General features: G+C 38.4%; 3 protein-coding genes across 6 annotated transcripts in view; 2 read left to right on the forward strand and 1 right to left on the reverse strand.

Annotated features, from left to right (window-relative positions):
* The first annotated feature begins 140 nt into the window (after positions 1 to 140).
* pdk3a (pyruvate dehydrogenase kinase, isozyme 3a) lies at positions 141 to 10,631 on the forward strand. Of its 2 annotated transcripts, none has more exons than XR_008649146.1 (12): positions 141 to 485; positions 3,352 to 3,493; positions 3,582 to 3,653; positions 4,859 to 5,043; positions 5,223 to 5,312; positions 5,789 to 5,866; positions 6,657 to 6,733; positions 6,853 to 6,954; positions 7,338 to 7,445; positions 7,548 to 7,661; positions 7,995 to 8,368; positions 10,091 to 10,631. XR_008649146.1 is itself a non-coding variant. In XM_055229973.1 (12 exons), exons 1-12 carry the CDS (start codon positions 383 to 385, stop codon positions 10,129 to 10,131), a joined length of 1,233 nt encoding a protein of 410 aa, XP_055085948.1. In that variant the 5' UTR covers positions 147 to 382; the 3' UTR covers positions 10,132 to 10,631. The 2 variants fall into 2 exon arrangements, 1 of the variants encoding a protein (XP_055085948.1); XM_055229973.1 differs by having other exon boundaries at positions 147 to 485; positions 7,995 to 8,115.
* Positions 10,632 to 11,070: 439 nt separating this feature from the next.
* On the reverse strand, positions 11,071 to 23,981 carry pcyt1ba (phosphate cytidylyltransferase 1B, choline a). 3 transcript variants are annotated; one of them, XM_033985576.2, is made up of 8 exons: positions 23,851 to 23,981; positions 17,332 to 17,431; positions 17,001 to 17,117; positions 15,691 to 15,842; positions 15,018 to 15,096; positions 14,318 to 14,460; positions 13,809 to 13,997; positions 11,071 to 12,318 (listed from the first exon to the last, which is right to left on the reverse strand). In XM_033985576.2, the coding sequence occupies exons 1-8, from the start codon at positions 23,923 to 23,925 to the stop codon at positions 12,094 to 12,096; spliced, it is 1,080 nt and encodes a 359-aa protein (XP_033841467.1). In that variant the 5' UTR covers positions 23,926 to 23,981; the 3' UTR covers positions 11,071 to 12,093. The 3 variants fall into 3 exon arrangements, with proteins under 3 accessions (XP_033841467.1, XP_033841466.1, XP_055085953.1); XM_033985575.2 differs by lacking the exon at positions 23,851 to 23,981 and adding an exon at positions 23,009 to 23,178; XM_055229978.1 differs by lacking the exon at positions 23,851 to 23,981 and adding an exon at positions 20,129 to 20,216 and having other exon boundaries at positions 11,414 to 12,318.
* An 873-nt stretch (positions 23,982 to 24,854) lies between these two features.
* The window catches only part of pola1 (polymerase (DNA directed), alpha 1), a 48,774-nt gene continuing 46,158 nt past the window's right edge, over positions 24,855 to 27,470 (forward strand). Inside the window, exons 1-7 of the mRNA XM_033985582.2 lie at positions 24,855 to 25,036; positions 25,896 to 26,014; positions 26,126 to 26,222; positions 26,622 to 26,699; positions 26,772 to 26,887; positions 26,996 to 27,058; positions 27,216 to 27,311. Of these exons, the coding sequence (XP_033841473.1) occupies positions 24,988 to 25,036; positions 25,896 to 26,014; positions 26,126 to 26,222; positions 26,622 to 26,699; positions 26,772 to 26,887; positions 26,996 to 27,058; positions 27,216 to 27,311 (618 nt within the window). The 5' untranslated portion in view covers positions 24,855 to 24,987. The remainder of the gene's footprint in view (positions 25,037 to 25,895; positions 26,015 to 26,125; positions 26,223 to 26,621; positions 26,700 to 26,771; positions 26,888 to 26,995; positions 27,059 to 27,215; positions 27,312 to 27,470) is intronic.

A 27,470-nucleotide genomic window follows, 5' to 3' on the forward strand; every position in this document is an offset into this window, starting at 1 on the left:
AACAGCTGGAAAGAATATACTTAATATTCAGAGAGTGTACTGCCTTGTCAAACAATAGTTTTTGCCTTTAACTACACATACATTATTTATTTATTTTGAAATAGACCGGATATTGTTCTTGCGCCCAAACGCACGTTACATCCAAATTGAAAACGTAACTCCGCATCTTGAGGAAAGCCACTTGAGAGCGTATTTGTGCTTTATAGTCTGTCTGTAAAGCCTATGGGCCTTCATTTGTTTGGTGTTGGGATGTCCGCGGGAGGCGTCGGGGCTCATACTGATGTGGGCACCGGGGCAGAGGATGTCTAGACGGGATGAAAATGGATGTCTTGGTCGGGTTTTCTTTATAACGCTGTAATACATGGGCAATTAAGCTTCCAAAATGAGGCTTTTCGTGTCTCTCCTCAAGAATGCCAACCCTAAAATCGAGTATTACTCCAGGTTTTCACCGTCACCTCTGTCCATAAAGCAGTTTTTGGATTTTGGTAAGTGTTACGCGTTTGACAGCGTCTGGTTCCGTGATCTCTCCCCTCTCCATTGTAAGAGCTGGATGACTTGATAACTGCGCATGATCTTTGATTCTACCATTGTGATTTTTTTTTTCTAAATGTGCCACAGTTTGTTGATGCGATGAGTCAAGCGCATGCGTACGTGAAACCTTATACTTGTGTTTTGATGAAACGAGCCGTATGAATGGTGTTTACGCGCAGGATCCATGCAGGGGCCACGGTATTATGTTACCATTGCTCTGCGCGACACCGCTTTTTGTTTATAATATGAACATGGAGCCTACAGTCAGTGCGCAGTGCGTGCCCTACCGGTATTGACAGTGGATGAATGGCATAGCAGCACGTAGGCAAAGGAGGGTGGCATAATTAAAGCAGCTCATCTCTTTCCATGTGTCATTATGACTCGAATGCACCCTGTAAATTTAGAGAAATGCGCTAGAACGGTGCACTTTTATGACTGGGTAGGGGTCAGTGCCAAGGATCACACACTGCACACGCTTTGACTTCAGTTATTGCGCACATCAGCTTCGTGCACAAGGTAATTCAAAGTGCTTTACAGAATAAGAAAGACATTAAAATCACAATACAACATATCAAAACATAAATAATCATCATAAAATTAACATTAAAGGAGGAAAGTGCAGAGTAAAACCCTTTCAGTCATATGCACAGCTAAATAGAAGTGTTATAAGCCTGGATTTAAACATTTTCAAAGTAGAGTCCTGTCTCACATCTGCAGGAAGACTGTTTCAGGTTTTAGCTGCAGAAAACTGAAATACTGATTCCCGAAGTTTAGTGCAAGGGGGAGTTTGGGTGAGGGACCAGGTGAGAGCCGAGGAGGTGGAGCAGGGGTGAGTTTGTGTGAGTTGGAGAGGAAAAGAAGTGTGAAGAGTCTCTATAGAGAGTAGATGTAGCAAAGGATTTCCGTAATCCATCTCTGATTAAATAAAGTCAGTCTTACGCAATTGTTTAGCTGAGAAGATTTAGAAACGTGCCACTCCTGTTTCTTCTTTTCACTAATATCTATGTCACTGTGGCAATAACAATAATGATGCTCTTCACTACTATAGCAAAGGCTGTGAGACTTGCCCAAATGTGTGTCTATCCCATTATTTGTCTGGATACATGTCTGTAGCCTATGGTGGCAATGAAGAAAATATAGTAAAATCACAATACAAACAAGTCAAAATGTAAATAACCATCATAAAATTTACATTAAAAGAGAAGAGTGCAGGGGAAACACACTCTGGCTCTTAGTTTGAACCATTTTAAACAAATCTGAGCCTGTGTAATTTCTCTGTGTGATTAGTTTGTTGTTAAAATGAGTTTTCACATTGGCTTCTATCATATAAATAAACAGTAAAAGAGCCAGCCTTTTGAGTGTCTCGTTGAAATGAAACGATCCAAAACATTCGGATCCCATAAAAGAGCCATCAAAGTCCCATCACAAATATCTATGTCAGTGGGGCAATCACATCGATGTTACTCTCCACTACTATGATATTCGCTGTGATACTTGCCCAAACTTGCCCAAACTTACTCCTGTCCCTTTATGTGTCTGGATACGCTGTCTGTACCGTTTTATTAGGCCTACCACATTTTGCTGAGTCACTGCAGACCCCAGGACATAATGTACCCTTGTGGCTTTTGAGAGATCCCTCTTATCGTCTGTTGAATGTTTCCCAAAACAATAGTTGCAGATAAGCTGTTTTTTGTGAGTGACTATTACAATATAATGTTTAGTGCAATGCATTTTCTTACATTGTGCTTACCAAAGCTGTAATGGCTCCCAGATGCTTACACCAAAATGCGTGCTTGGAGCTTACTAACACTTTGTAAACCACATTTTCAGGGAAGTGAGTTTAGTGTAATGGTCTTTTGTTGATGGGGGGGGGGTCAGATGTGCAGCTTTGAACTAAGTATAAATTATCCTTACCTCTCCTTGACTCTGTGTATGTGTTTATTACACTGATCTATGGCTTCCTTTGCACTCATAAACAGTGCAGGGTTTCCATTCAGGCCGCAGTTCGTTGGATATGATGTTATTAAAGGTTATTGCATTTTACTGGTGACAGGAAGCGACCTTTGACCCAGACACTTTCAGTATTACCTCTGCTTTGACATTTACAGCAGTACTCCTTGTTTAGACACTGCATGCACAACACAAGTTTTTAATTATCTATCTGTCCGTCTGTCTGTCTGTCTGTCTATTTATCTTATCTGGATTAGCTATAGGATAATTTATTTGCATTAAGCCTTTTGAAATTGCTTAACACTGTTGATTTTCTTACTAAAGGTCCCATATTACACAAACCTGACTCTTGTGAGCGTTAAGACATGTTATAATGCAGTTACCTCATCAAAAACATACCTGGAATTGTGTTTTGTTTCATTCACACATGCTCAAGTAAACCTTTATTTTTATCCTGTCTACATTTCCAAAGCTCAAAATGCTCTTTTCCAACTTGAGATGTCATGAAGTGGTAGTTTTCAAGTTTACTACTACCTTTTAGTGTTATTTAAGTAGAGATTGGCATTTCCAGGTCTGAAATCATCCAAATGATTGTAGTGAAGCTGTATGGAGTTTAAAAACACAGTGGAGCACTTCCTGTATTACCACATGACATTACAAGGTGGAAACACAGCAATTTCAGTTTTGGATATGTTTGAGAGAAGAACTCAGTTTAAATCTGCAGGGTTTGTGTTTTAAACATGTGCGAATGAAACAAAACACAACTCCAGGTCTGTTTGTGACAAGGAAACAACATAATAGCTCAGAAAATAGCGTAATATGGGGCCTTTCATTTATAAATCTATATAAAATGATGATGATTTTTCTTAGGCAGGGACAATGCCTGTGAGAAAACTTCCTACATGTTCTTGCGTAAGGAGTTGCCGGTGCGACTGGCCAACACGATGCGAGAGGTCAACTTGCTGCCAGAAAGTCTCCTGAGTCAACCCTCCGTACGGCTAGTGCAGAAATGGTTGGATACTTCCTACAGTTTCCAGCATACACGTTATGTCTGCCACTGTCAAATAACGTCCTCATGTTTGTCTGTGTTTGTTTAACAGGTATATGCAGAGCTTTGTGGAGCTGTTGGACTATGAGAACAGGAAACCAGAAGATACTCTTGCATTGAATGAGTATGCCATGCACTAGTTAAAATGAATGAAATATGCATGTTTAAAGGTCCTATATTACACAAAATGGATTCTTGTGAGCTAAAGCCATGTTATAATGTTGTTACCTCCTCAAAAACATACCTGGATTTGTGTTCTGTTCCACCTTGTGATGTCATGAAGTGGTAGTTTGCAAGTTAACAGCTACCTTTTATCTTTTATTTAGTAGAAATCGGCAATACCAAGCCTGAAATCATCCAAATTATTCTAGTGTATGGAGTTTAAAAACACATTGAAGCAGTTCTTCCCTTACTACATGACATCACAAGGTGGAACAGAGTGTTTTCTGTTTGAGATTATAACTCAGACAAAGTACGCAGGGTTTATGTGTTAAACATGTGTGAATGGAAAAACACAACTCCAGGTATGTTTTTGATGAGGAGACAACATTAAAACCTAGATCAGAAAATAATGTAATATGCGCCCTTTAAAGATACGCTATGTAACTTTTCTAACGGGGACTCTGCCACCTGCGTGTCCATGGAGATGTTATTTCTTTACCTGGAATGTTTCACAGTCAGCATATGTTCTTCTTCTTATCTTATGTTTAATCAACTTGGTGTTTTTATTGACCTTGGAAAATGCATTTGAACTATGAGCGGGGTTGTCTCTCCACAGATCTGACCTGTAATTGGGCCTGATGGCATCACCCGCTTGTCTCGGTGGAGATAGAAAAGTTTAATATCATACTGCGGAACATTCCAGGCAAATAAATGATGTCTTTGAGGAGATATCTGCTGGAAAAGTTACAGAGTTCATCTTTAACTTTAGATTTAAACAGTTGCGCACACACTGGATTCAATCACTTTTTTATTATATCCCTACAGTATGGGCCCTCCACTTTAAGGATGGGGCTTTATTTATAGTGCAATATTGCTACTGATAAACCGTCCACAGGGCTGATAGGACGGGAAATAACTTTGTTTGCGTTGGGCGGACTCCAAGTGACAGAGCTTAAACGTATTCATAGGCTTTATCTTCCTGTTATAGGCTGAGGACTTTTCCACCATTAAAAAAATACATTATTTCATTTTAAATTCCCAATTGCTATGGTAACAGCGCTCATTTTTATCACTCAGAAACCCATGTGTAATTTTTTTTTTTTGCTAATATTATCTACTTTCTCTCCCAGTAATATTTTATACATCTTATTTCTGTTTTCTCTGAAGCTTTCTGGAGTTGCTGATTGAAATTCGTAATCGTCACAATGATGTAGTCCCCACTATGGCGCAGGGGGTCATAGAGTACAAGGAGAAGTTTGGCTTTGATCCCTTCACCAGCACGAACATCCAGTACTTCCTCGACCGCTTCTACACCAATCGCATCTCCTTTCGCATGCTCATCAACCAACACAGTGAGTCTCAAAACACAACAATGATAGTAGTTTTATTGTGCTAGTGATAGATGCCAATTACTGTTACATGCTTTTCTCTATGAGCTTTATGTTTCTATGTTTCTATGAATGATTTATTATGTGTTTCTAGTGTCTGGTTGTGGTAGAATAAAGTGTCTAACTCTCTATTTATTTCTTAGCTCTCCTGTTTGGTAATGACACCAACCCTGCCCATCCAAAACACATCGGCAGTATAGATCCGACCTGCTGTGTGGCGGAAGTCGTTCATGGTGAGTTCAAGTACTGAGTTCAGTTTCATTAAAAAATAATAGATAGATAATTGTTATTTACTTTGCAGATCAGTGTTTTGTCAATGGTTGAATCAATTTCTCTTCAGTAAAACATTTTTCAAAGTCACTTGTTTGTTTCGTTGTAGAATATAACAAATCATTTTATAACAAAATTAAATAAAAACTAAAATGATCAGCTCTTTACTTATCTGCAAACTATGGGAACAGTTGTCAGTGTTTTCCCTCAACTGGAATGCCTCTATCTTGGACTAATACAAATATTGGTATAACATTCTTGGGAGGTTTTATCTTATTTCTTTGGGTTTTGTGAATGTTTTGTGAATGTTTTGCTAAAAGTCAAAAAATTGACCTTACAGTGAACCAAGTGGAAAACCTCTGTGCAAGAATCTAAATATAAACAACTTATTGTTCAGCTATTTCTGCTGTGACTCATGAAGTTTGTGCTTCTTCTACAGATGCTTACGACACTGCCAAGATGCTGTGTGAGAAATACTACATGGCAGCACCAAAACTGAAGATCGAGGAGTTTAACAGTAAGATATTCAAGTATTACAATAATCATAATAATAATATGTATACGTAATAAGTATAATGTTATTCTAAGACAAGTACAATAAATGTTAAATGGGTTTAATCTGAATCGGAAGTTTTGGCTCATCATTTTGATCAGCTGCAAAAAGAACATTTTAATATAATTCTATGTGAAAAAATATACTATTCTTTCCCTCTGCATTTGACTAGCTTTAACTTGTTAGTAGAATTATTTGTTTTCTCACCAGGACAAAATGTATTTTACGACAAATCTGTAATTAGAGCAGTGTTTTTCAACCACTGTGCCGTGGCACACTAGTGTGCCGTGAGATATTGTCCGGTGTGCCGTAGGAAATTATCCAATTACACCTAACCGGGCTAAAAAATATCAGGTTTCACACTGAGTGAGTAGAAATATTTTATTTTATTATAAAATGCTTTTTTGCGTGTTTATTTGATTCCTGTTCAAAATAATCTGATGAGAATTACTTTATATTGTAAATATAGGATGCAGAGTTTCATTTTTTAACATTTTCTGCTTATGGTGTGCCTCGTGATTTTTTCAATGAAAAAAATGTGCCGTGGCTCAAAAAAGGTTGAAATACACTGAATTAGAGTTATTCTTTTAGAAGATTATGAGTTGCTGTTGAAGCTGCTCACATCAAGATGAAATATTCCTAAATCAAGCCATTTTTTCATTAAGTTATTAAGTTAACAAAAAGCACTGATGATGTAATTTCCTATTTTCTAACCCACTTTAATATAACCCAGTTCCCCTATTTTCATCCACAGTGAAAGCTCCAAAAAAGTCTATCCAAGTGGTGTATGTGCCCTCCCATCTGTTCCACATGCTTTTCGAACTGTTTAAGGTAAGTTTTAGGCTCATTGCCCTAAATAGCTAACAGCACAGAAAGTAATTATAGTGTAACGTGACATGTAATTCAATGGAGACCCGAGCTGAAGTAATTAGAGATATGACATTTTGCAGAACTCAATGAGAGCCACTGTGGAGCTTCACGAGAACAGTTCAGAGGGACTGCCTCCAGTGAAGGCTAAAGTCACTCTGGGCCTGGAGGACCTGTCCATAAAGGTTAACATAACACGTCATTCACAGAAATGATAGAGTAATGTGCAAGTAAGGAGTAAAACTGTACTGTGCTTATACTTGTGTTAGGTCAGTTACTCATTATTGAACTTTGATATGAACAGTTGTAGTGTGTGTAGCCAGATCACTGTTTAGTTTCAAGAATTTTTAGATGGTAGCTCTACCCACTTGTTGTTTTTTTATGTTTTATTATTACTTTTTTTTTTTTATTGTTATATGTATTTTTTACCAGTGGCCTGTGGTGCAATCTTCTACTATTTTTAGTTTGATTCTGATCTTTTTGCCTTCTTTTATTTTTTCTTACTGGTTTACAAAACAATAATCCTGTTGCCATTACATTTGTAAAGCTCTTTCGTTGCTTTTATCAGATCAGTGACAGAGGAGGAGGCGTCCCCCTGAGGAAGATAGATCGTCTGTTTAATTACATGTACTCCACTGCCCCAACACCGAGCCTAGAGCCCGGAGCTGTTCCACTGGTACAAACACACCCAATATTGGATCTCTTTTAGCATCAATAATTTATATAAAATGAGGTCAGGACATTTGGTAATGGATGACTTTTTCTCTTCTCTTAATAGGCTGGTTTTGGATACGGTTTACCCATTTCAAGGTTGTATGCCAGATACTTCCAGGGGGACCTGAAACTCTACTCCATGGAGGGTGTTGGCACAGATGCAGTCATTTATCTGAAGGTACATCATGTATCGTGTTACGGTGATCTATCTTTTTGTCTTTTTCTTTAAAGGTGCATCATGAAACTTTTCCGCCACCTGCTTCTCTGTGGAGATTTTACTGTCTAGAATGTTCCACAGTATCACATGTAACTTGTCCACCTAGAATTTATTCAGCAAGTCTTTGTATTGTAAAAAAAAAATGTAAAAAAAATCGTATTATATAGAGTGAGCAGTCTCGCCTCTCCACAAATCTAACATGTAACTTGGCCTGGTTGCTTAGCGTCTGCATAGAGACAATACACATATGCATTTGCTAAATTTTGATATAATATTTCATTTTGCAATTTCAAGGCCCTGTCCAGTGAATCCTTCGAGCGGCTCCCTGTCTTCAACAAATCGGCATGGCGACATTACAAGACCAGCCCTGAAGCAGACGACTGGAGCAACCCCAGCAAAGAGCCCCGCGATGCCAGCAAGTCCAATTATAAAGCTAATAGATAACTGCCTGGCCTGTTCTAGCCTAGCTGCCCTTTGTCTGGCAATGAAAAATGCCTGCACTCTGATGTAATATGCCCTTGGGTAAAGTTGATTTTGGTCCCAGGCACACGGACTTTCAGACAAGAGGGTCAATATGAATCTTTCTTTACCCAATGGCATTAACCTCATCAGTCTATCTTTTTGTTATTGTAGCATTACCTCTAAATCTCCCAAGGTGGATTTCAGAAGTGGGCCTCTTTGAATTGATCATTTACTTGTGTGTTTGCTGGCATCCAAGCTTCAGGCTTAACGTTATAACCGCATCTTCATCATCGCGTCTGGTCAGGCTGCAAGTCCACTGTAACTTTAACCGGGATGAACTATGAGATGGCCACATGAGAGGGTTGGACTGATCAAACTGACCACAGTATACAGCGATACTAATTCGATTGGCCATAACATGTAACATTATCAACAATATTATGGAAGTGGTTTTCATGTCTTAATGTTTGAGCAGTTAATAACATGACCCGTATCTCATTTTGGCTGACACCTTTGGTATCTGGCAACTAAATTTACTCTCTGCTTACATGTTGCAGTACCACTCTGTCTGCTCCTCGGATTTTGTCTTGGGTTAGGAAATCACAGATTCAAAGGGGTCTGTAGAACAAGTGCAAATGGACAGAGGCTTCATTTCCGTTCTATGGGAGACACTTTTCATTTAACGCACAAATCGGATATTGTGTTGTTGAAATAGCAAAGACATGTTTTTTGTTTTTGGTTGACTGTATATAAGACTGTATATATTCTTACATACAGTCTTTGGTTGCACTCCATTTAAGCCAAGGAACAGAGATGGCAGGGAAACGTTTGGTGTGTGCTGACGGGTTACGAATGTGTTATGGAAACTAAACTAACAAATAGCAATGCATCTGACTTGGCATTTTTTATATAGACTTATGGCCTTATCTGTATAACATAAGAATTAGTTTTTGTTTTTAAAGGGACAGAATTGTGTGAATGCCGAAGTATTTAACTTATTTATTGAGACTAAACCTACTTTTAAAGTTTTATCTTTCCAACTAACAACTATTGCTGGGTTTCAGACACAACATTCTATAGACCAATAATATTTAATACAAATGGGGATCAGGTACATTTTTATAGTTAAATTGCAGGTTTTAGGTGTAATAAAAGAGGTGAATGGGTCTAGTCACTAAAAGAAGTGATCCAATTCAGCATTTGTGCATTTACCACCATATTGTAACTGTTATCGATCAAACACATTCTGTATACACAATCCCCATAAGTTATAGCTACGACAATAACTTTTCTTCTTCTGGGGTTCACAACACAGATGGACCAAATGCTGTTTTCTGAAATGCATCAAGTGCCAGTGCTGTCTGTCACGTAGCTTCCACCGCACCAGCATAATGCATTGTGAACAGTGGCATTGAATGACATAAGAAAAATCATTACGCTATATATTCTATTCTCGTCTCTATGCTAATGTGGAGCTTAGACTAACACACTGTCTCCTGTGGGCTCTATAGCGGCATCTGCTGAAAGCTTTTAGTTGTAAATGTTTTCGTCCTAAAATTTGCATCTTCGACTGCATTGTCATCAGCAACAAGAAACACAGAATAGCAACATATTTCATATTAATATAAAAATTAAAAAAAAGCTAAGAACTACGCAAAATACGCAACGCAAAAACATGCACTGTTTTGTATTTTATTTTGAATTGGACAAAAGGTTTTCTAATTTTTTTAAGTATTGTATCTTCTTATTATCTTGAAATATTTCCTAATTTTTGCATTCAGGACATGTAACTGCACTTTACCTCATCCACATACAGTCAAATCCGTAAACTTGCATACAGAAATGTACACACACACTCAGACATTATCGTTGTAATAGACCAAAAATATAAATCTTAGACTAAAGTGACCTCTTCCTCTCTCCTTCAGCTCCTTCTGAAGTAAAACGACGTCTTTGTGAGGAGATCTAACCACGTCTAGTTTGTGATACACTGTAAGAATTCACCACTGCCATTGCCTTCAACATCTGCCATATACTCCTCACAAAGAGATAATAACTAGAGCTGTACGTAGGCTAACCAATATGTTAAAAAAAAAGCCTCATTCAGTTGCTCACCTTTACATGCTAATAATAATAATAATAAAAATGACATCACAATGACTGTAAAACACATGTACCACCGTGATTTTTTGACCTCAAGTTGTGTTAGAGACAGCCTGTTTATAATGTATTTTAGAGATTTAAAGTGTATATACATTTTTGTGAGCTGTACATGCAGCCAGTGTGGAGTGTTATAGATTCAATTAAACTGCAGCTACTAACTGTCTGTAAGTGTCTTTTTGCATGACCTTCCCAGTGTAGAGGTCACTGTGCAAAGATATGCAAATATTACTACAAATGCCATTTTGTCAATCACCAGATCAATATACTGTTGTCACTGGTCAATAAAGAAATGGTTGTGATCTGCCATTTTTGTTTAGTTTTTTCTGCAGCTTTTCTGTAAAGTATTTGACTTCATCTGTCTGGTCAGTGTCTCAGAACAGTCACTGAGTTGGTTGAGTGTTTGTCCACTGATGTGACATAAACATCATTGGTTGAGGGGTCTGGTGTGATTCCAGCTCCCACAGATGAACACTGTTGTTGTGTCCTTGGGTCAGACACTTAACCCACTTTGCCGCCAGTGTCTGTGCACACTGGTGTATGAATGTGTGTGTGTGAATTGGTGAGTGGTTCCTTGATGTAATGTGCTTTGAGTGCCTTGAAAGTTGAAAAGCTCGTGATAAACATGTGACCATTTACCATTTGACCATTATCCATTCTTGTTCAGCATCTTTAACTCTGTTTACCAGTGGCTTGCAAAATGAATATACTGCATGAAGTCTTATGTTATACAGTTTGTTTTTTATTTATGTAACAAGCCATTTTCAACAAAGTTTACAGAATAAAAAAGTCAAACATTCCCATTTTTACATATAGTGCAGTTAAATAGTGTGTAGAGGCCTCTACATTGCATTGTAGTTATTTTTTATTGCAGTAGTAGCTGAAAAGTCTAGTATGGCCTGGTGTCGCTCAATGAAAATATGGGAAAGAAATCTATAACCATTTTATTATGAACCCAACAGTTTACCTGAAGCGCTGCAATAATTATGAGCTGTTTCAAGTATCGTCAGTTTCCTGGAGAAGAGAAAATCTTTAGTTTATACCAGGGTTGATTTGACAGCTGACATCAACAATGAAAATGGCATGGCTTTTCAACAGGATAACTGTACCGTTTCTATTACTAAGATACAAAGTGGCATCGGTGAATCACTAATAGTCCACAACCAATGATAATTACAGCAGGTAAGTGTTAATCTGGCAAAAGGGAGTGATTCTGCACAGTTCAAGTGCCCACTGGAAAACCTACTGTGTACATTCAAAAAGGTGTTAGAGAAAAGCATGTTTTACTATCAACAATCACCAGCATCAGGCATTACTGACAATAGTTTAACCCAAGAACTTTACAGGTACAGATTCTGAACCACATTTTAATTTAAAATGCCTTTTAGAAACCGTATAAAATATTTAGTAGTTCAAATTGTTGTCCAACAAAGTTACATTCTCAGTTTGTCACACGAGTGAGCTCAGCTGTTTTAGGTTATATGTTTTGGTCTTATAGTTTAGCTTCATCCTAAATCTATGTTGAACAGGAAAAATTAGCTCGTTGCTACTTAAAACATTGTACATTTTTAATCCCTCCTGTCTCCCATCTTACTGTCCATTACCTTTTTCCCTACTGTGCGGAAACATTTCCCACGCACAAGCAGAAAGCCTCAACTTGTTTTGGAGAAATGATTTAGTGTCTTTGTTACTTCTTCCCACACAGGCTTCATTGCAGCCAGTTCACTGCGACGTCTCAGTGAGTTTGAGTGTGTACAAAATACGGATCCATCTACTTCTCGTCTTCGTCCCCTTCGCTCATGCTGCTTATAGAGGCAGACGCACCCTTGGGAGACGTAGGGGGGGACGGCCGAGCACTGTGCCAGCGGGTGGGTGGTGAGGGGGGAGAGGGAGAGCGCAGGGGCGACAGTTCCCGAGGAGGACTGTTGCAGGGAGACTCTCTGGGGGAAAGGGCGTAGGAAAGCATCCGTCCACTGCGCTCCTGAAAAACCTGTTTCTGTGGAAATGAAGGCGAGAAGCAAAGGTTACTGCTGCAATGGACAAAAATAAACTCAGTGAGATATTAATAAGTATATTTGTTCTATTGGCCTCATTCCGCCCCGCCCACTTTTGACGTAAATGCAACTAAACTACCCTTTCTTTGTGGTGTTTGTGGTGTTTGTATGATCCTAGTAAAAGAAAAATTCTAATCTGTCAAATGGACAAAAGGTTGCAGGTAGTTGTAAGTAACATTTCTAACATTTTGCTGCTCATCCAAGCCACTTCTACAGAACTGAACTACAACTTTTTGTCCAGTTGACAGATTATCTTCTGGTTAAGTTGGGATTCCACTCATTTCATTTGATTGAAGAATTTGGGAAATGTTTTGCCGCTAAAATATGATATAAAGTAGGTCAATTTTCGTAAAATGTTCAATGTTTAAGTACACCAACAAGTCAACACTGCACTGATTCTCTGTGAGGCTTTAAAGCGGCTCTGTAGTTCATATAGAAGTGTCAAGATCGACAGACACATGCAAAATAATACACTTTTTTTACTATTCATCTGAGCAGATCCCAGGCACAATGTCGTAAAGAACAATGATAATTTTGTATTGTGCAGCGCAGTGCAGAATGCAGCAAATTACATATAATTTGGTCAAAACCCCCAGACGCCCCTAAAAACACTTCAAATAAGTCTACATAAATACAAAATGTTATATATTCTATATAATGTATTAACAAACAGTTGATTTACTTATTTTAAATTAATTTATTAATCACTTCATCTCATTACTTTGGTACTTTGGTGTAGAAGAAATACTGCAAATACTGTACATGTTATTGTGGTATTAGTCTCACACTGCCTTGTAAATGAAGGTATGTTACACAGGCGCTGGTTTGTTTTTGGTATGTCACGCCACGCTGGTTCAGTGGCAGGTCATTGAGCAAAAACAATAAACAATGAGAGAGGAGAATATAACATCACTCATTTAATTATATTATCATATTTGTTGTTGTTAATACGATTCCTTGTAAATATCCTTTTTTGTATCTTGTGTACACCACCAGTCTATATGGAGGTGTTATTCCTTGGCCTAAGACATTAAACGTCTCCATGGAGATAAGCACGTGACTGCACCAGGCAAAGTTACAGATGAGATCTGTGGAGAGGCGATCTCTTACAGTAAGAATACATGAAGTATTTTTTAGTAATAAAAACCTCTATAATTGCATGATGGATATTTTATTACCATACTGTGGAACATTCCAGTCAAAGCAGTAATACCATCATGGAGACAAGCAGGTGGCAGACCCTCCCCCAGAAAAGTTACACAGTGCACCTTTGTGTTTCGCTACATTGAGATCAAGAAACAAAAAGCTGTAAACTCTACTTTAAATAACAACCCAACGTGAGCTGATCTTAGCCCGTTTAATTGTTGTTAATTCAGTCACTTAAAGTTAAAAGCAATTCTCAAATAGTTGCAATTAAGGCCAATCCACTTACCCACGTTCCATCAGGTCCAAAGAGCTCCAGAAAGTTGCCGATGAATTCCCTGGATTTTTCTTCCCATTTCTGAATGAGGTCAGCACTTTTCTCCTCCACACGATATACAAAGTGCTTACTCTTCTCCTCCACCGTGCGCACTTTTTCCTTCATACGATCCACCTGGTTCTGCAGTCTGTACTTCTTTTCCTATCAAAACAAATATCATACATAGTAGTAATGCTGTCACGATACCAATATTTCGATACTAAGGTATAGACTCAATGCTCAAAACCAATTCCAATACCACATTAATAAAAAAACACACTTTGTTAAGACAATAGTACTTCCTTTATATTACCATGTGGTTTTATAACTGTGTAATCCCTCAGTCGTCCAGGTAGGTTTCATAGTGGTCTATTGGTGTATACTAGTCTATGTGCTCTTATACTTGTTCTGATACAGCTCAAGATCATTCTAAATCTAGCTAAAGTTAGGTTGCATTTGATAAGAAGTGTTGCTGGTCTTACATTGATATAGCTGACGTTTAGCTCTTTGGCTGTGTATCCACGCTGCAGGTTACGTCGTGCGTAAACATCATAGTCTCTGACGATTCTGGTGATTATATCAGAAGTGGAGATGCCTTCTGTCCGCTGTGTCGGCACGAACATACCTGGAGACACACAAAATAATGCAGGCGAGTCAGTACTTCAGTTAGACATGGTAAAAAAATGAATATCTGCATTAATTAAAATGACAGAAAATGAGAAAAATGTCAAAATTATCTGTTGGACCTAGGGTGCTCAACAAATCTAGGTCTAGAGGCTAAACACAGAAACTGGTATTGAAACTAGATACTGATTTGAACAAGTATCGATACTGCAAAGCTGAATCTCTCCTGAATAGTTTTAGAGCACCTCGATCTATATCAGAACAGGCTGGCTGCTCACTTCATAAGTCTACCCCAGGGCAGCTGTGGCTACAATATAATGGGAAGTATAACTATAATGCAATCTAAAGCACTTTGGGTGTCTTAAATTCAGTGCATTATTCTCTCATCTCCTCTTTTTGATCAGCAAACTTATTTAGAAATCTAGATCTATTTGTAAATTTTCACAAATCAAAATAAGAACCTTCAGAATCAAAGTAATTTTAACTAGCACATTTATTATTATTATTATTATTATGGCCGTGAACATATTTAACACAGCACCTGTAGTTATTACTAACCTGCCTCTTTGATGTGTTTATAGACGTCCTCGCTTCCTGCAGAGGAGTATGGGATATCGTCATGAGCCACGAAATCGATCTGAGAACAATCAAAAGACACATGCTGTATAGAACACCACGCTGGCAGCAGACACAACACACCAGCTTACACAATATCTCATTCACACATATGGATTAAATGCTTTATGCTAACATGGGCCAATGTGTTGTTCGGGTTTTGGACTGACCACCTGATTAAACAAAAGACAAGGCTTTACTTTAATGCGGAAAAGGCATTGTACAAATGTGATTACACTGGTCTCATTCATTGCAATAAGTTCTACTTGTCCATAATATAGAATTCTTATTTAGCACAGTGCAATGTACAGATAGTAATTGAAGATCAAGGACACGCTGGAGGGACTATGTCTCTCGGCTGTTCTGGGAACGCTTCAGGAGCTGGACCTGGAGGCAGTGTGTTTGGAAAAGGAAATGCGGGCATCTCAACTTAGACAGCTGCCTCCGTGACCCAGCACAGGATAAAGCGGGAGAAAACGGATGGATGAATTTTGTATAATTTTGTAGTAACATCGGTAGACCTAATCAACTATCGGCTGCTTTGAGTTCTTTAAAGAAATCTGTCCTGCACTGGCTATGGAAAAGCTCATTTTGGATGATCTGTACAAAAACACACCTTATGTTGCTCCAGGAAGTCGGGTGTGAGAGTCCAGGGAGCGTCCCGTAAAACTTCGTCCACGTAGCGGCAGTGTCTCAGGGCCTCGTACCGTTCGGTCTCCGTCATGACGGTGAAGCCCTTGTATTTGTGGGTCAGCTCATCACTGCACACTGTCCAAAAAGATTATGTCAGGGGGTAAGAGGAGACATTTTGGACAAGATGTGAGAGACTATGCATTAATTAAATTAAAAGTTAAGTTTATTATTATTATTTTTTGTTCATTCTTTCAATTTGTTTTGTTGATGTCTGTCTAGTGTGAATGTGGATTGGTTTGTCTCAGAGACTTTGAAAAATAAAAAAGTTAAGATCAACAACATGCACAGCAAAACCATCCCAATAAAACTGTATCAATGTATACTTGATAATCAATATGTGTAATCCCTCAGTCGTCCAGGTCTGAGCCATAGTAAAAGCCAAAGTTAAATCTGTCAAATGGACAAAAAAGTGTATGAGTGAAGATGTTTCGCTGCTACTGCTGGACACTGCCTTACATTTATCTGAAGGGAGAGTTAAGTACATTGAAACTAACACATCAGTTTGTGTTTGTTGGCTTGGTCTATTGAGCTGCACTGTGAACTGTGCCTGAGTCACATTTAGCATAATCATTCAGGTCCCTCATGGGCGCTCTTACGCTTGCCCTATTGTCTTTTTTGTTTTTTGGTCTGAGGGTGGAGTTATAAATAGGACATAAGTGATGGCGCCATTCTTGGTTAAAGAATGATTGTCTTTCCAAACAAAAATTGCCTCTTTAAATGGCTTGAGAGGGGAGTTAAAGAGGCAGTTTTTGTGTGGCTCATTGGACCTAGCCAACAAATAGAAACTGTAATCAATAGGTGTTCATTTCAGTATACTTAGCTGCTCCTTTTAGATACATATAAGACAGTGTCCACCAGCAATCTGACCAGAACTGAAGAAACAGCTTGGATGAGCAGCAAAACATCTTCATTCTAACAACTTCTTGTCCAGTTGACAGGCTTGAATTTTTCTTTTACTATTGATGACCAATACTAAATCTCTCACCATTGGATTTAGTAAATGGTGAAAGCCTTTCTTACTATCTCCACATGAGTATGAAATGTATTAACAAGTGCATTAAACCACAATAAAAATAAACCAACTGAAGAACAACTCCTTGGATTTTGATCTTAGCCCATTCAGCTGTTGTTAATTACTCCTTTTCTGCCTGTTTGAATGTCAAATTCCTGACTGAAAATGTGTTAATTAATAATGGCCCATGAAACTTAGTATAAAAAAATGTCCATCTGTACCTCCTACTATGAGGTAGGTGTTTGGGAAGAGGTTCTTGGCTTGCATGAGAGCGCGGGCATGTCCAGAGTGGAACAGATCAAAGATGCCGTCTGCATAAACCCGAACAGGCCGGTCCACTGATAACACACAGCAATAAAACCACACTCTTACATTTATACAGATAAGATTGAAGAAGTAAAGCAGGGATGAACATGTTGTAAATGAAGACTCTATATTAGTCACACAGCTACATTGTAAGTTCCATTCAAATTTATGAAAATATACAAGACTTTGGACTAACTGGGCTAATTTGAATATACAGTATACTGCTTCTATCCATTAGTTAAATACCTGGGGTGCCTTTGCGAGCTTGTGCGATAGTGAGCTTTTCATGTGGAGCTTGACAGTCACAGCTGGTCTCCTCTGTGAAGTGAGCAGGTTCTGTCAATGTCTGAAAAAAGATTATAATCTAATCAAAAAATTATATCTTGATTATTATAATTTTTTTCGACAGTATTCAGAGATTGAACAGAAATGTGTTAGAACATGTCTTTAAATGTATAGGTTGAGGTTTGAAAGTCCTATATTACACAAAATTGACTCTAGTGAGCTTTAAGTCATGTTATAGTGCGATTACCTCCTCAAAAATATACGTGAAGTTGTGTTTAGTTTCATTTACACATGTTTGAGTAACTTTTATTATTAGTCTACATATCCAAAGCTCTGTTCCACCTTATGAAGTCATGAAGCTTTATTTTTCAAGTTAACAGCTACCTTTTAGCTTTACTTCAGTAGAGATGGGCAATTCGAGGGCTGAAATTATCCAAATGATTCTAGTGATGGTGTATGGAGTTTAACAACACAGTGGAGCACTTCCTGTATTACCACATGACATCACAAGGTGGAACAGAGTGCTTCCTGTTTGAGAGAAGAATTCAGCCTAAATACGCAGGGTCTGTGTGCTAAACATGCATGAATGAAACAAGAAAAACATACTCCCAAGTATGTTTCTGACGAGGAAACATTATAACATAAAATAGAAAATAGCATAATATTGGCCTTTTAAGTAATTGACAGCAGTGAAAAAACTGTAGAATTTGTCACAAAAATGCAGAATAATCACTCGTTTGGAAGTTCAGAACATACTTTTTTCCATTTTAACTTCTAATTAGCTCTTTTGAAACTATGTCCTACCTCTACTGTGTACTACACCAGCCCAACCCACCTAAATATGAGCAGCTTCTATTACAATACTGACCACAGCTGCCCTGCCCCTCAGTGGGACAGTGTGTGGATGGAGAGCTGTGTTATTGATCTGTGGGTGGGTGTGTGCAGGCATTTGAGTTTATATGTGGTATATGAGCATTGACATGTGAATGGAATAAGGGAAAAGAAATATTGATCTGCTGCCAATGTCCTCCAGAAAACTGTAGCCCACTGCAATGCTGCTATATTTGTTAATGCACACAGTGGTGATCTTGTACGTTGCATTTGTGTGGCATTTGTTGATCGTAACAACCATTCACTGATTCTCACTAACAACAGTGAATCTTAAAAGGATCACAACTCAGACCTGTGGGAGTGTGGGTTTGTGATGGAAAAACACGTCTCTATGGAGAAGACATGCTACGCTGACATCAAATTTAAACTTGTCCTAGCTTGGTGTGTTAATTGTAGTTTTAATTGGGGGATTGGGTCTTTCAAAACATGCTGACAAAAGGTGTTTTACAATAACATTTTATTGTATTTTCTGTATATATATATATATATATATATATATATATATATATATATATATATATATATATATATATATATATATATATATATATATATATATATATATATATATATATATATATATATATATATATATATATATATATTTTTTTTTTTTTTTTTTTTTTTTTTTTTTTTTTTTTTTTTTTTTTTTTTTTTTCAATGAAATTAAAAAAAACAAGTGTGATGGAGTGGGAGAGAAACCCAAAAGGACTTATTCTTTCACATATTAGCATATCTTTATACATATTGTTTAAACAGAGGCATGCTTTTAGAGCTTTATAGAGGTATTTATAGAGGTGTATGTTGCCTTCTACTTGTGGTTTGGATGTTTGGAGTGGAAAACCCATATATAAAGGGAGCAGGAAATTGGCACTAGCTGTTAGATGGTGCAGAGGCATATGATTTTGACTACTGTATAGGTTATTGTTTAAACTGTATAGGTGTTATTGTTTAAAGATTGTACACCTTCAACCAGTAGTAACAATTTGCACAGGGCTAATTAGCCTCTACATTTAGCATAAAATTTTACATAATCATTTTACATTTTATTCATTGTAAACCACAATGTTGATGTAAAACAGCTTAATAATCGAAACAGGTCCATTAACTTTCTGTTCAAAACTCCAGAACTGACTAGCTCTACCTCTCCATAGTGGTATTTCACTGTAACAAGCATTGGTTTGCCATGTGCATGTTTTCAGTTTTGTGAAATATGCAACAACTTTGAATCCTGTGGCATCTGGTTGGCATGGAAACATTCGATGTGTTTGTGTTTGTGTGATGTTTACTTATGTAAGGACAGACAGCCAAAATACTCATTTACACAAACTGATCCATAGAGAACGTCCACACGACCCAAGCTCGTACGATAAATGCCAAAATGTCTGGAGAAAAACTGCCTTATCACCTGCAGGACTACTGTGTCCTAGACATGCTCAGTGAAGGGGTTTTTGGACAAGTGCTGCACTGTCTCAAACCCACATCAGCAGAAACTGTTGCCGTGAAAGTCCTCAAGAAGGAGGGGCAGTATTCTCTGAAGAGAGAGTTGGCAATGCTCCACCGCGTCCAACAGCTGGACCCTGAAAAGTGCCACGTTGTCAAATTCATTGACACGTTTGTATGGAACGATAACACATGTATGGTGTTTGAAATGTTGGACTGCAGCTTGATCGACTTTTGTAAACGGCGTAAGAAAAGACCTAATCTGAGTGAGATCAGAGTGATAGCCCAACAGCTTCTGATGGCCTTTGAGGCACTCGGAGAGTTGGGTATTGTGCACACTGACCTGAAACCCGATAATGTAATGCTGGTCAATTGCAAAAACCAACCTTTAAAAGTGAAGCTGATTGATTTTGGAGTTGCACACCTGAAGTCGGAGATGAAGCTGGGATCCTCTCATCAGAACATTTATTACCAGGCACCAGAGGTCAGCCTAGGGCTGCCTCTGACTGAAGCCCTGGACATGTGGTCCCTGGGCGTCGTCCTTGTAGTGCTCTACCTGGGCAAACTCCCTTTCTCCGGCTCCTCCCCCTACAACAAACTGAGGACCATCAGCTGTGTGGTGGGAGCTCCATCAGATGAGCTGCTGGACAGAGGAATATACACCAACAGGTACTATTCCAAGAAGGAGAACAGGTGGACAATTAAAACACCAGATGAGTACCTCAAACACACAGAGTTGGTGCCATATGTCACAGCAGGCCAACTAGAAGGGTTTGACCTGGACGAGGCTATTCGGTCATACCCACCAGAAATCACTTTCCCTGAATTCAGGGGCAGGATGGGGTTTCTGAACCTGCTGAAAAAACTCCTTCACGTGGACTTCTCAAAGAGGATAACTCCAAGTGAAGCTCTACAACATGAGTTTATAACCCTGGAGTACTTTGAGGAGAACCATGATGAATATGTAGAACAGGCCAGAGTCCTTATGGGCCTGGTTCAGGGGAACACCTCCAGAGATCCTCAAAATCCCACCCCTGGAAAGGTCCCACAGGAGGTCAAGGAGATGCCTCCAACACCAAAACAATGCAGCTCACTGTACACAAGATATATATCCAGAGAGTACGAGTGTATGGAGGTCGAGGAAGATGGTGAGATCTTCAATAAGCCACCACCAATCACCAAGCAAACAGGGCAGCCTAAGGATGTCCAGGAGGAGGACCAACCAGAGGAGGTCCAGGAGGAGAAGGACCACCCAGAGAACTGCTGGACAGAAATCGATCACCGGATTGAAGGCATTTCTCCTGAGAATGCTGAAGAATTTGAGAGCCAGACAAGGGACTCATCTCCCCCCAGATGTATCCTGGAGGTTTTGGAGATTGAAAATGGTGCCAGGGAAGCACAGTCAAATCTCCCTGAGGGTCCTGATGACCCCAAAAGCCAAATGGAGATTGTGTCACTTCCCTGGAACAGTCCAGAGGAGGTGGTGAATGACATTGGTGAGGAGCAAGAGAGCCCCAATTCACGTCATCACTCCAGTGTCCAACGTATGCTTTCAGCGGCCAGGACCTTCTGGAGAAATGTGGCTGTTTCAACCAGAAAGTGGTATTCAAGATCTAGGATGAGGACGATCTTCAGAGGTGAGAATCGCAGTTCTGCCTCTAGAGGGCACTAAGCCACTTTTCTTTGTTAAATCAATAAAGTTTGTTGAAGCATTTTTTTTGTCCGTCTTAAATTTTGGGGCAAATTCATCAAATTAAAAACAACATCACACATGTTTACATCACTGTACATCACTGCAATGTCTAAAACCAATTGTCATGAACAACACAACCACAAGTAAAAATTCTGATATAGGCTCCATCGTCATCCCTTATTATGATCCAGATTATTGTAGTAGTGATCTTTAATTGAACTGCCCTATAGTGTAAGTCTTCACTCATCCGTTTTTATCTTATGCATAATTAGGCCTGTCACGATAATTACAGTATCAACTTATGGTTCAATATATGAAAGCTGGAACAATATATTTTGGGGTTCAATATTTATCACATACACAATTGCTTTGCAATATTCAGGAGACTTAACACATTTCTATGTAAAATGACAGGATTTGAGCTGTAGTGGGTTGAATAAATAAATTCTACGGCTAATTATTGGTTCATTCGCTATGTATTTGTGGCAGTTCAGGCCTTTTGCTGATACTGTCTATTTAAAAATATTCTCACTAGGATCTCCTGCTTTTGTGACAGTGGCATAAAGTAGTTTCATTATTATGGTTTATCGCAATATTTCTCTGTAGCAATATATCACGCTTCAATTTTTTTATCATGACAGGCCAATGCATAATCCTCTAATTTGATTACATTTTGTGTATTGTGACATTCCACAACTGAAACCGAAAACTAACTATAGGTAGTAGTAGTTATTTATATGTTTTATTACCATTAACCATTTTACAGGTTAAACTTTGATTGTATACTTCATAGACTGGGTAGGTGAAAACATTTTTGAACACTCAAGGATTAGTCAAACATGCATAAATCTCTTTAAAAGCAACTTTGAGTAAACTAAGAAGAGAGAGAGCAATTATAACATTGTAATATGTCCATGTTAAAAAGAACCTCATAAATGCATGAAAGGGATAAGACCTGCAGCTGATTCTGTCTAGAGAAAGACACCATCTATATTTAATAGACTGTCACTCCATTTAGTATCATGAAGCAGAGGGAACATGGTGTGCCAAACCATCTCCTCACAGCCCATTATACTGTTTAAGGAATATTTGTAGCCTATAGTCACAAGTCAGATTAGCCAACAAGTGTGGAACAGATGGCGAGGCTTACATTGACTGGCAAATACTCAGGTACGGTGGCCAGCAAGGACATATGGGTTCAGGAATACATAAAGCCTATTCTGGCAAAGGCAATGAACATCTGGCTTAAAAGAGATTAAACTGAAAAACAGAAACTACTGACCATGGCGCAGCTCTCTATGACAACAACAACAGACTTTTGAATGACAAATGGTTTTCTTAGTATAAAATAAAATCTATATTGTCCTGTGTAATCTATGGAGGTGGAATGGCAGCCAGCAAAGTGCATTTTCCCCGTAACATAACCCCTCTTTGAATGCTTAGGCTAAGTGAAACTACTAATGCACACTCAGCATTCTGTGCATGTCCTACTGGCTAGGCTTCTATGGGAGATGTGTTTCATAACAGGGACCACAGCCTCTTTTGTCTGCCCCTCTCTCCTTGGCAATAACAAACCAATAATAAAAACAATGCACAAATTGTCACCCCTACCGTCCGGGGATGGGGGCAGGTGTGCTCGAGCTCCTCCATTATTCCCAAAAAGTCATGGGATGCGGTTGTGTTGCTGTATTTTGTGACTCAGCAGCATCAGTGAGACGATGACTCTCTCCTCCACATCACTGACTCCTTCTCCTTCCTGTATCCCCGCCTACCCTCTGCTCTGCTCTGGCTGCATCCTCTCATCCTTTACAAAGAGATCAACGTCAAGAGGATCTCTCACTCTGCACGTGCGTGTTTACTACAGTCTGCAACGTAGATCCGTGGTCTGGGTTCAAATTTCCTACCAAACGCGACAAATATCTATAGAAAACAGAAGAACTTATAGCCAAAAAAAAACCCCGTAAAGCTTAATGCATAAACAGATCAAGTACGCCTCTGTCGCATAAAGGATCTTTGCACTACTCTCGGTGGGTCCATGGTGCTGGTGAGCAGAGACGCGAGATGGGAAAGGATGCACCAATCAGAAACAGGATAAAGGAATACGACTGGAAAAGCAACGCTGTGATTGGTGGATTAAGCCAAACCACCGAGTACACACAGCGGGTTGTTTTGACTGTAATAATCATGAATCTAGCCCACAGATTTAAGACTTTATTAAAGCCAATACACATTAAAACCAGGATGAAATCACACAAAAAATAATAAATAAATTATCATCAGCTAAAGTGCATATACTCCACAAACAATTAACCTAAAGAAAATAGAAATTGGCTGTGTAAAGATGAATATGTGGTCCAGCCCAAATAACCCATACATCATAATAAAGCTTAAACCCTAAACGTGTCAGAGGTGGACAAACTGACTTTTGACAAATTCACAAACAGTCTACTTACTCTGAATGTCTCTCTTCTGCAACAAAAAGGTGCCACGGCATAGTAGTGAGCTCTGCTTCGCCTTTGTTTCACCATGTTTTATGAATAAAGCTGCATTTAAAAATCCCCCTCAGTGTAAGAGCTGCTTGTCTGCGCACAGTGAAGCGCAGTGGTCAAATGTAACAGGGAGCCACAAAACGTCCGTTCAAAGGATGCGTCACGTGATGATGGTCGCGACAGCTGCTGAGTCCCGCGTGCACACAGACACAACAATGACAACAATAACACGGCAATAACAGAACCTACAAGTAACTCAGGACTATTAGGTAGTCTAGTTATTTGTCATGAATTGGCCTATATAAATACAAAGAACAGCATGCTACATTATTTGGTGTGAGACGGTTCGGGTGCAAGTTCGTGTTCTCACGGGCCAAGACTCACACTTGTGTCTGTGCCTGGCCCCAATCTGGGACAGGGGTCTATTGTGCCTTTGCACAGTCACCGTGAAAACAATCTCCGACTGGGCCCCTATTTGTGAACCTTTAACGAGGCCAACGTGACGGGAGCCTGTTACATAAGAACTGTTGTGTGAAGCCCTATAGATTAAAGTGTATGGTATTTCCATTCCAATTTGGTCGTTTGAGCGTCTCTTGTGGGCTGCAGTAAACACGCAGGAAAATGAATGCAGCACTGCCCCCTAGAGGCCACAAGAGGAAAGTTCCCCTGTATTACTAGACATCATGATGAAGTCTCAAAATGTTATAACATATCTAATACTGGCATTGTTAAGTGGGTAAGTGGTAAACGTGTTTAAATGAAAAAATACCGTACAATGGATTTTTTGGGAAAAGTAGAAAATATTACACATGAATTAGAAATTGATTATGATGCACTATTTTATTGTAGTTTAATAAAACATATTAATTGTTACTGCTACTATTGCAGTTACACGTTTAATAAAGAATAATACATTTGAACAGTAATATGAAAATGCGAAATGATTGGCTTGCAAAGTGATGATGTCACTTCCGGCATATGACTTTCCCCGGGAAGATGATTTGGCGCGGACCAGGCTGGACCAGAGACTTGTGTTGACTTTTGTCTTGAGATCCGCTGCAGCTAAACGTGTCAAAGTGTTAAACAGACAAGGTGAAAGCCATGGCCCCGGTTTCAAACCCCGATAAAGATATGGATGTGCCAGATTGCGGTAAGTTTGATTGCAGCAAGTCTTCTTAGCTTTGGCTTCCTGTTTTTCAAAGACAGAGCATGAAAGCTAGCACTGCTACATAACAGCTAGCACTGTCACACTACAGATGGAAAACATGAGAAATTAAATAAAATACAAGTCTAAAAGCATGTGGTGATGGTATAAACGACCACGATCTCTTTCTAATTATGTTTCAAGCTATTACGCTGTGTTTACTATTTAATTACACCTTGTATTCAAGTATATTGCTGTCAGTCACCATTTCAAATTTCAGTGTGAGGATTATTATGAGAAGAAAAGATTTTACTATTTTATTTTATTATTTATGCGTTTATATTTTTTTTTATAATTTTATTGACATTTTTTTATTTTATTTTTATTATTAATATTATTTTATTATTTTATTGACATCACGATCAAACAACAGATCAACAACATATCACCATACCAGCTTTAAGTAACTTTAACAAGACATAAACAGCTAGATACAAATGCACTTATATCTAGGTTCACAGTATATATTGAATTTTAAGTACATTTAGCTTTTTCCAATTTTTTTTGTTAATGATTGTCCAATTTAATGTTGATATTCCTAGTTAAAATAGAAAATAGGCATGTCGTGATAACTACTCTACTTATCGTTCCATATATAAAAGCTGGAACAATATGTTTTGGTAAAGTAGTTTCAATATTACCGTTTATTATTTTTTATCTGTAGCAATATATCCTGCTTCAAAATGTGTTATCGTGGCAAGCCTATTTGGAAATACATTAAAATAACAATCAAACTATTATAACAGCACCATTTTGCATATAACTATTTACAAACAAGTGTAATTACAAAACTGTGTTTGGTTAGACGACGGAGGTGGGCTGGCCAAATCTCGCTCTAGACGTGAAAAGAGAGAGAAGTTTGGGAGGAAATCTGCTTTGGAGCAACTTAAAAAAGCTAAAAAAGGAGAGAAGATAAAATATGAGGTTTGTATATTTATAAAGTGTTTTTTCCCATTTTTGTCCTCTACCAGTATACATGAGCATTTTGATTTAGCAGTATTACTTCAGTGTTATGGTCTAAATAAATGTTGACAGGTGGAAGAATTTACCAGTGTCTATGAAGAGGTGGATGAAGAAGAATACTCGAAAATGGTACGAGATCGACAGGAGGATGACTGGATTATTGATGATGGTGCGTATTGCGTATTATAACAACATTTTTATAGTAAAGGAAAATTTAAATATGTCAGCTGGACAAAAAGTTATTGGAGTGAAGGCATTTCGCTGCTCATCAAAGCTACTCCAGTTTTCGTCAGCTCACTAGTGGACACTGCTTTATGACTACACTGAAACTAACACACCTGTTGTTTACAGTTTCTGTTTGTAGGCTAGGTCTAATGAGCTACACTAATTGTGAACTGGGTCTGAGTCTTATTTGGCATAATCATTCAGGCCCCTAATGGGTGTTCTCACACTTATTTGCATACTGGCTATCACTATTGTTTTCTTTGCCTTGATTTGGGTCTGAGGATGGAATTTATAAATAGGAAATAAATACTGTTTGGTGACCGACTGAATATTTCTTTCTCAGATGGAACAGGCTATGTGGAGGATGGGAGAGAAATCTTTGATGATGATTTGGAAGAAGATGTAGTAGAAACTAAGAAAGGTAAACAGACCTCTAGCTGTTTTCTGATGAAACGCATTGTACATTTTTTAATGTTGTTGTGTGATGCATCAGGAAAAGCAGGAGCTAAAGGTGCAGAGTCAAAGAAGAATACCAAGAAAACATCAGTGTCCAAACCAAATACCATCAAAAGCCTGTTCATGAACAGTAATGTGAAAAGGCCTGCAGAGGTTCGTTCTCCTCACTGTCTTCCATCCTGTAAAATTGCTATGATTGAATACTTCTTAATCTCAGCTATAATTCCATACATGTCATAGTTACAATTGTGCTTCTTGTAGAAAGATGTAGATCTTTCCAAAGATGACCTCTTAGGTGATATCCTACAAGATCTGCACTCTGAGGTTGGTCCCATTAAAAAAAAACATCTTATCGATTGTATGACATATGTACTGTATTTAGTACTTGTAATGTTATGGTAAAGGCTACGCTTTCAACCTAAATGTGAATAATATTAATATGTATTTCACTAATAATAAATAAAATGTTTTGTGTTTTTAGAAATCCTCTGCACTGACTCCTCCACCTGTTGTTACCTTGAAGAAAAAGAAGGCTCTTGGATCACCCATGAATCCATTTTCTATTAAATCTCCAAAGGTAAATTTTCTATTATAATCCACTTAAAAACATCATAAAGATTACGCTGCACAGTCAATATCAGTCTAATCTGAAATACAATTTGAAGTGGTGCAATTGTAAAACCACAAAGATGGCAATTATTTTGGTAATCAAATGCCTGCTCCTAACAAGAAAATA

The sequence above is a fragment of the Periophthalmus magnuspinnatus genome, chromosome 20 (genome assembly GCF_009829125.3).
Source record: "Periophthalmus magnuspinnatus isolate fPerMag1 chromosome 20, fPerMag1.2.pri, whole genome shotgun sequence".
Lineage (NCBI taxonomy): Eukaryota > Metazoa > Chordata > Actinopteri > Gobiiformes > Gobiidae > Periophthalmus > Periophthalmus magnuspinnatus.

What these genes read in the sequence shown, in the direction of transcription:
- pdk3a (XM_055229973.1), top strand. Translation starts at nt 383, where the DNA reads ATGAGGCTTTTCGTGTCTCTCCTCAAGAATGCCAACCCTAAAATCGAG. An exon ending in AAAGCAGTTTTTGGATTTTG is followed by an intron (nt 486 to 3,351) that starts GTAAGTGTTACG and finishes GATTTTTCTTAG; the next exon opens with GCAGGGACAATGCCTGTGAG. An exon ending in GTACGGCTAGTGCAGAAATG is followed by an intron (nt 3,494 to 3,581) that starts GTTGGATACTTC and finishes TTTGTTTAACAG; the next exon opens with GTATATGCAGAGCTTTGTGG.
- pcyt1ba (XM_033985576.2), bottom strand. Translation starts at nt 23,925, where the DNA reads ATGGTGAAACAAAGGCGAAGCAGAGCTCACTACTATGCCGTGGCACCT. An exon ending in CACCTACCTCATAGTAGGAG is followed by an intron (nt 15,843 to 17,000) that starts GTACAGATGGAC and finishes CTTTTTGGACAG; the next exon opens with TGTGCAGTGATGAGCTGACC. An exon ending in ACTTCCTGGAGCAACATAAG is followed by an intron (nt 15,097 to 15,690) that starts GTGTGTTTTTGT and finishes GATTGTTCTCAG; the next exon opens with ATCGATTTCGTGGCTCATGA.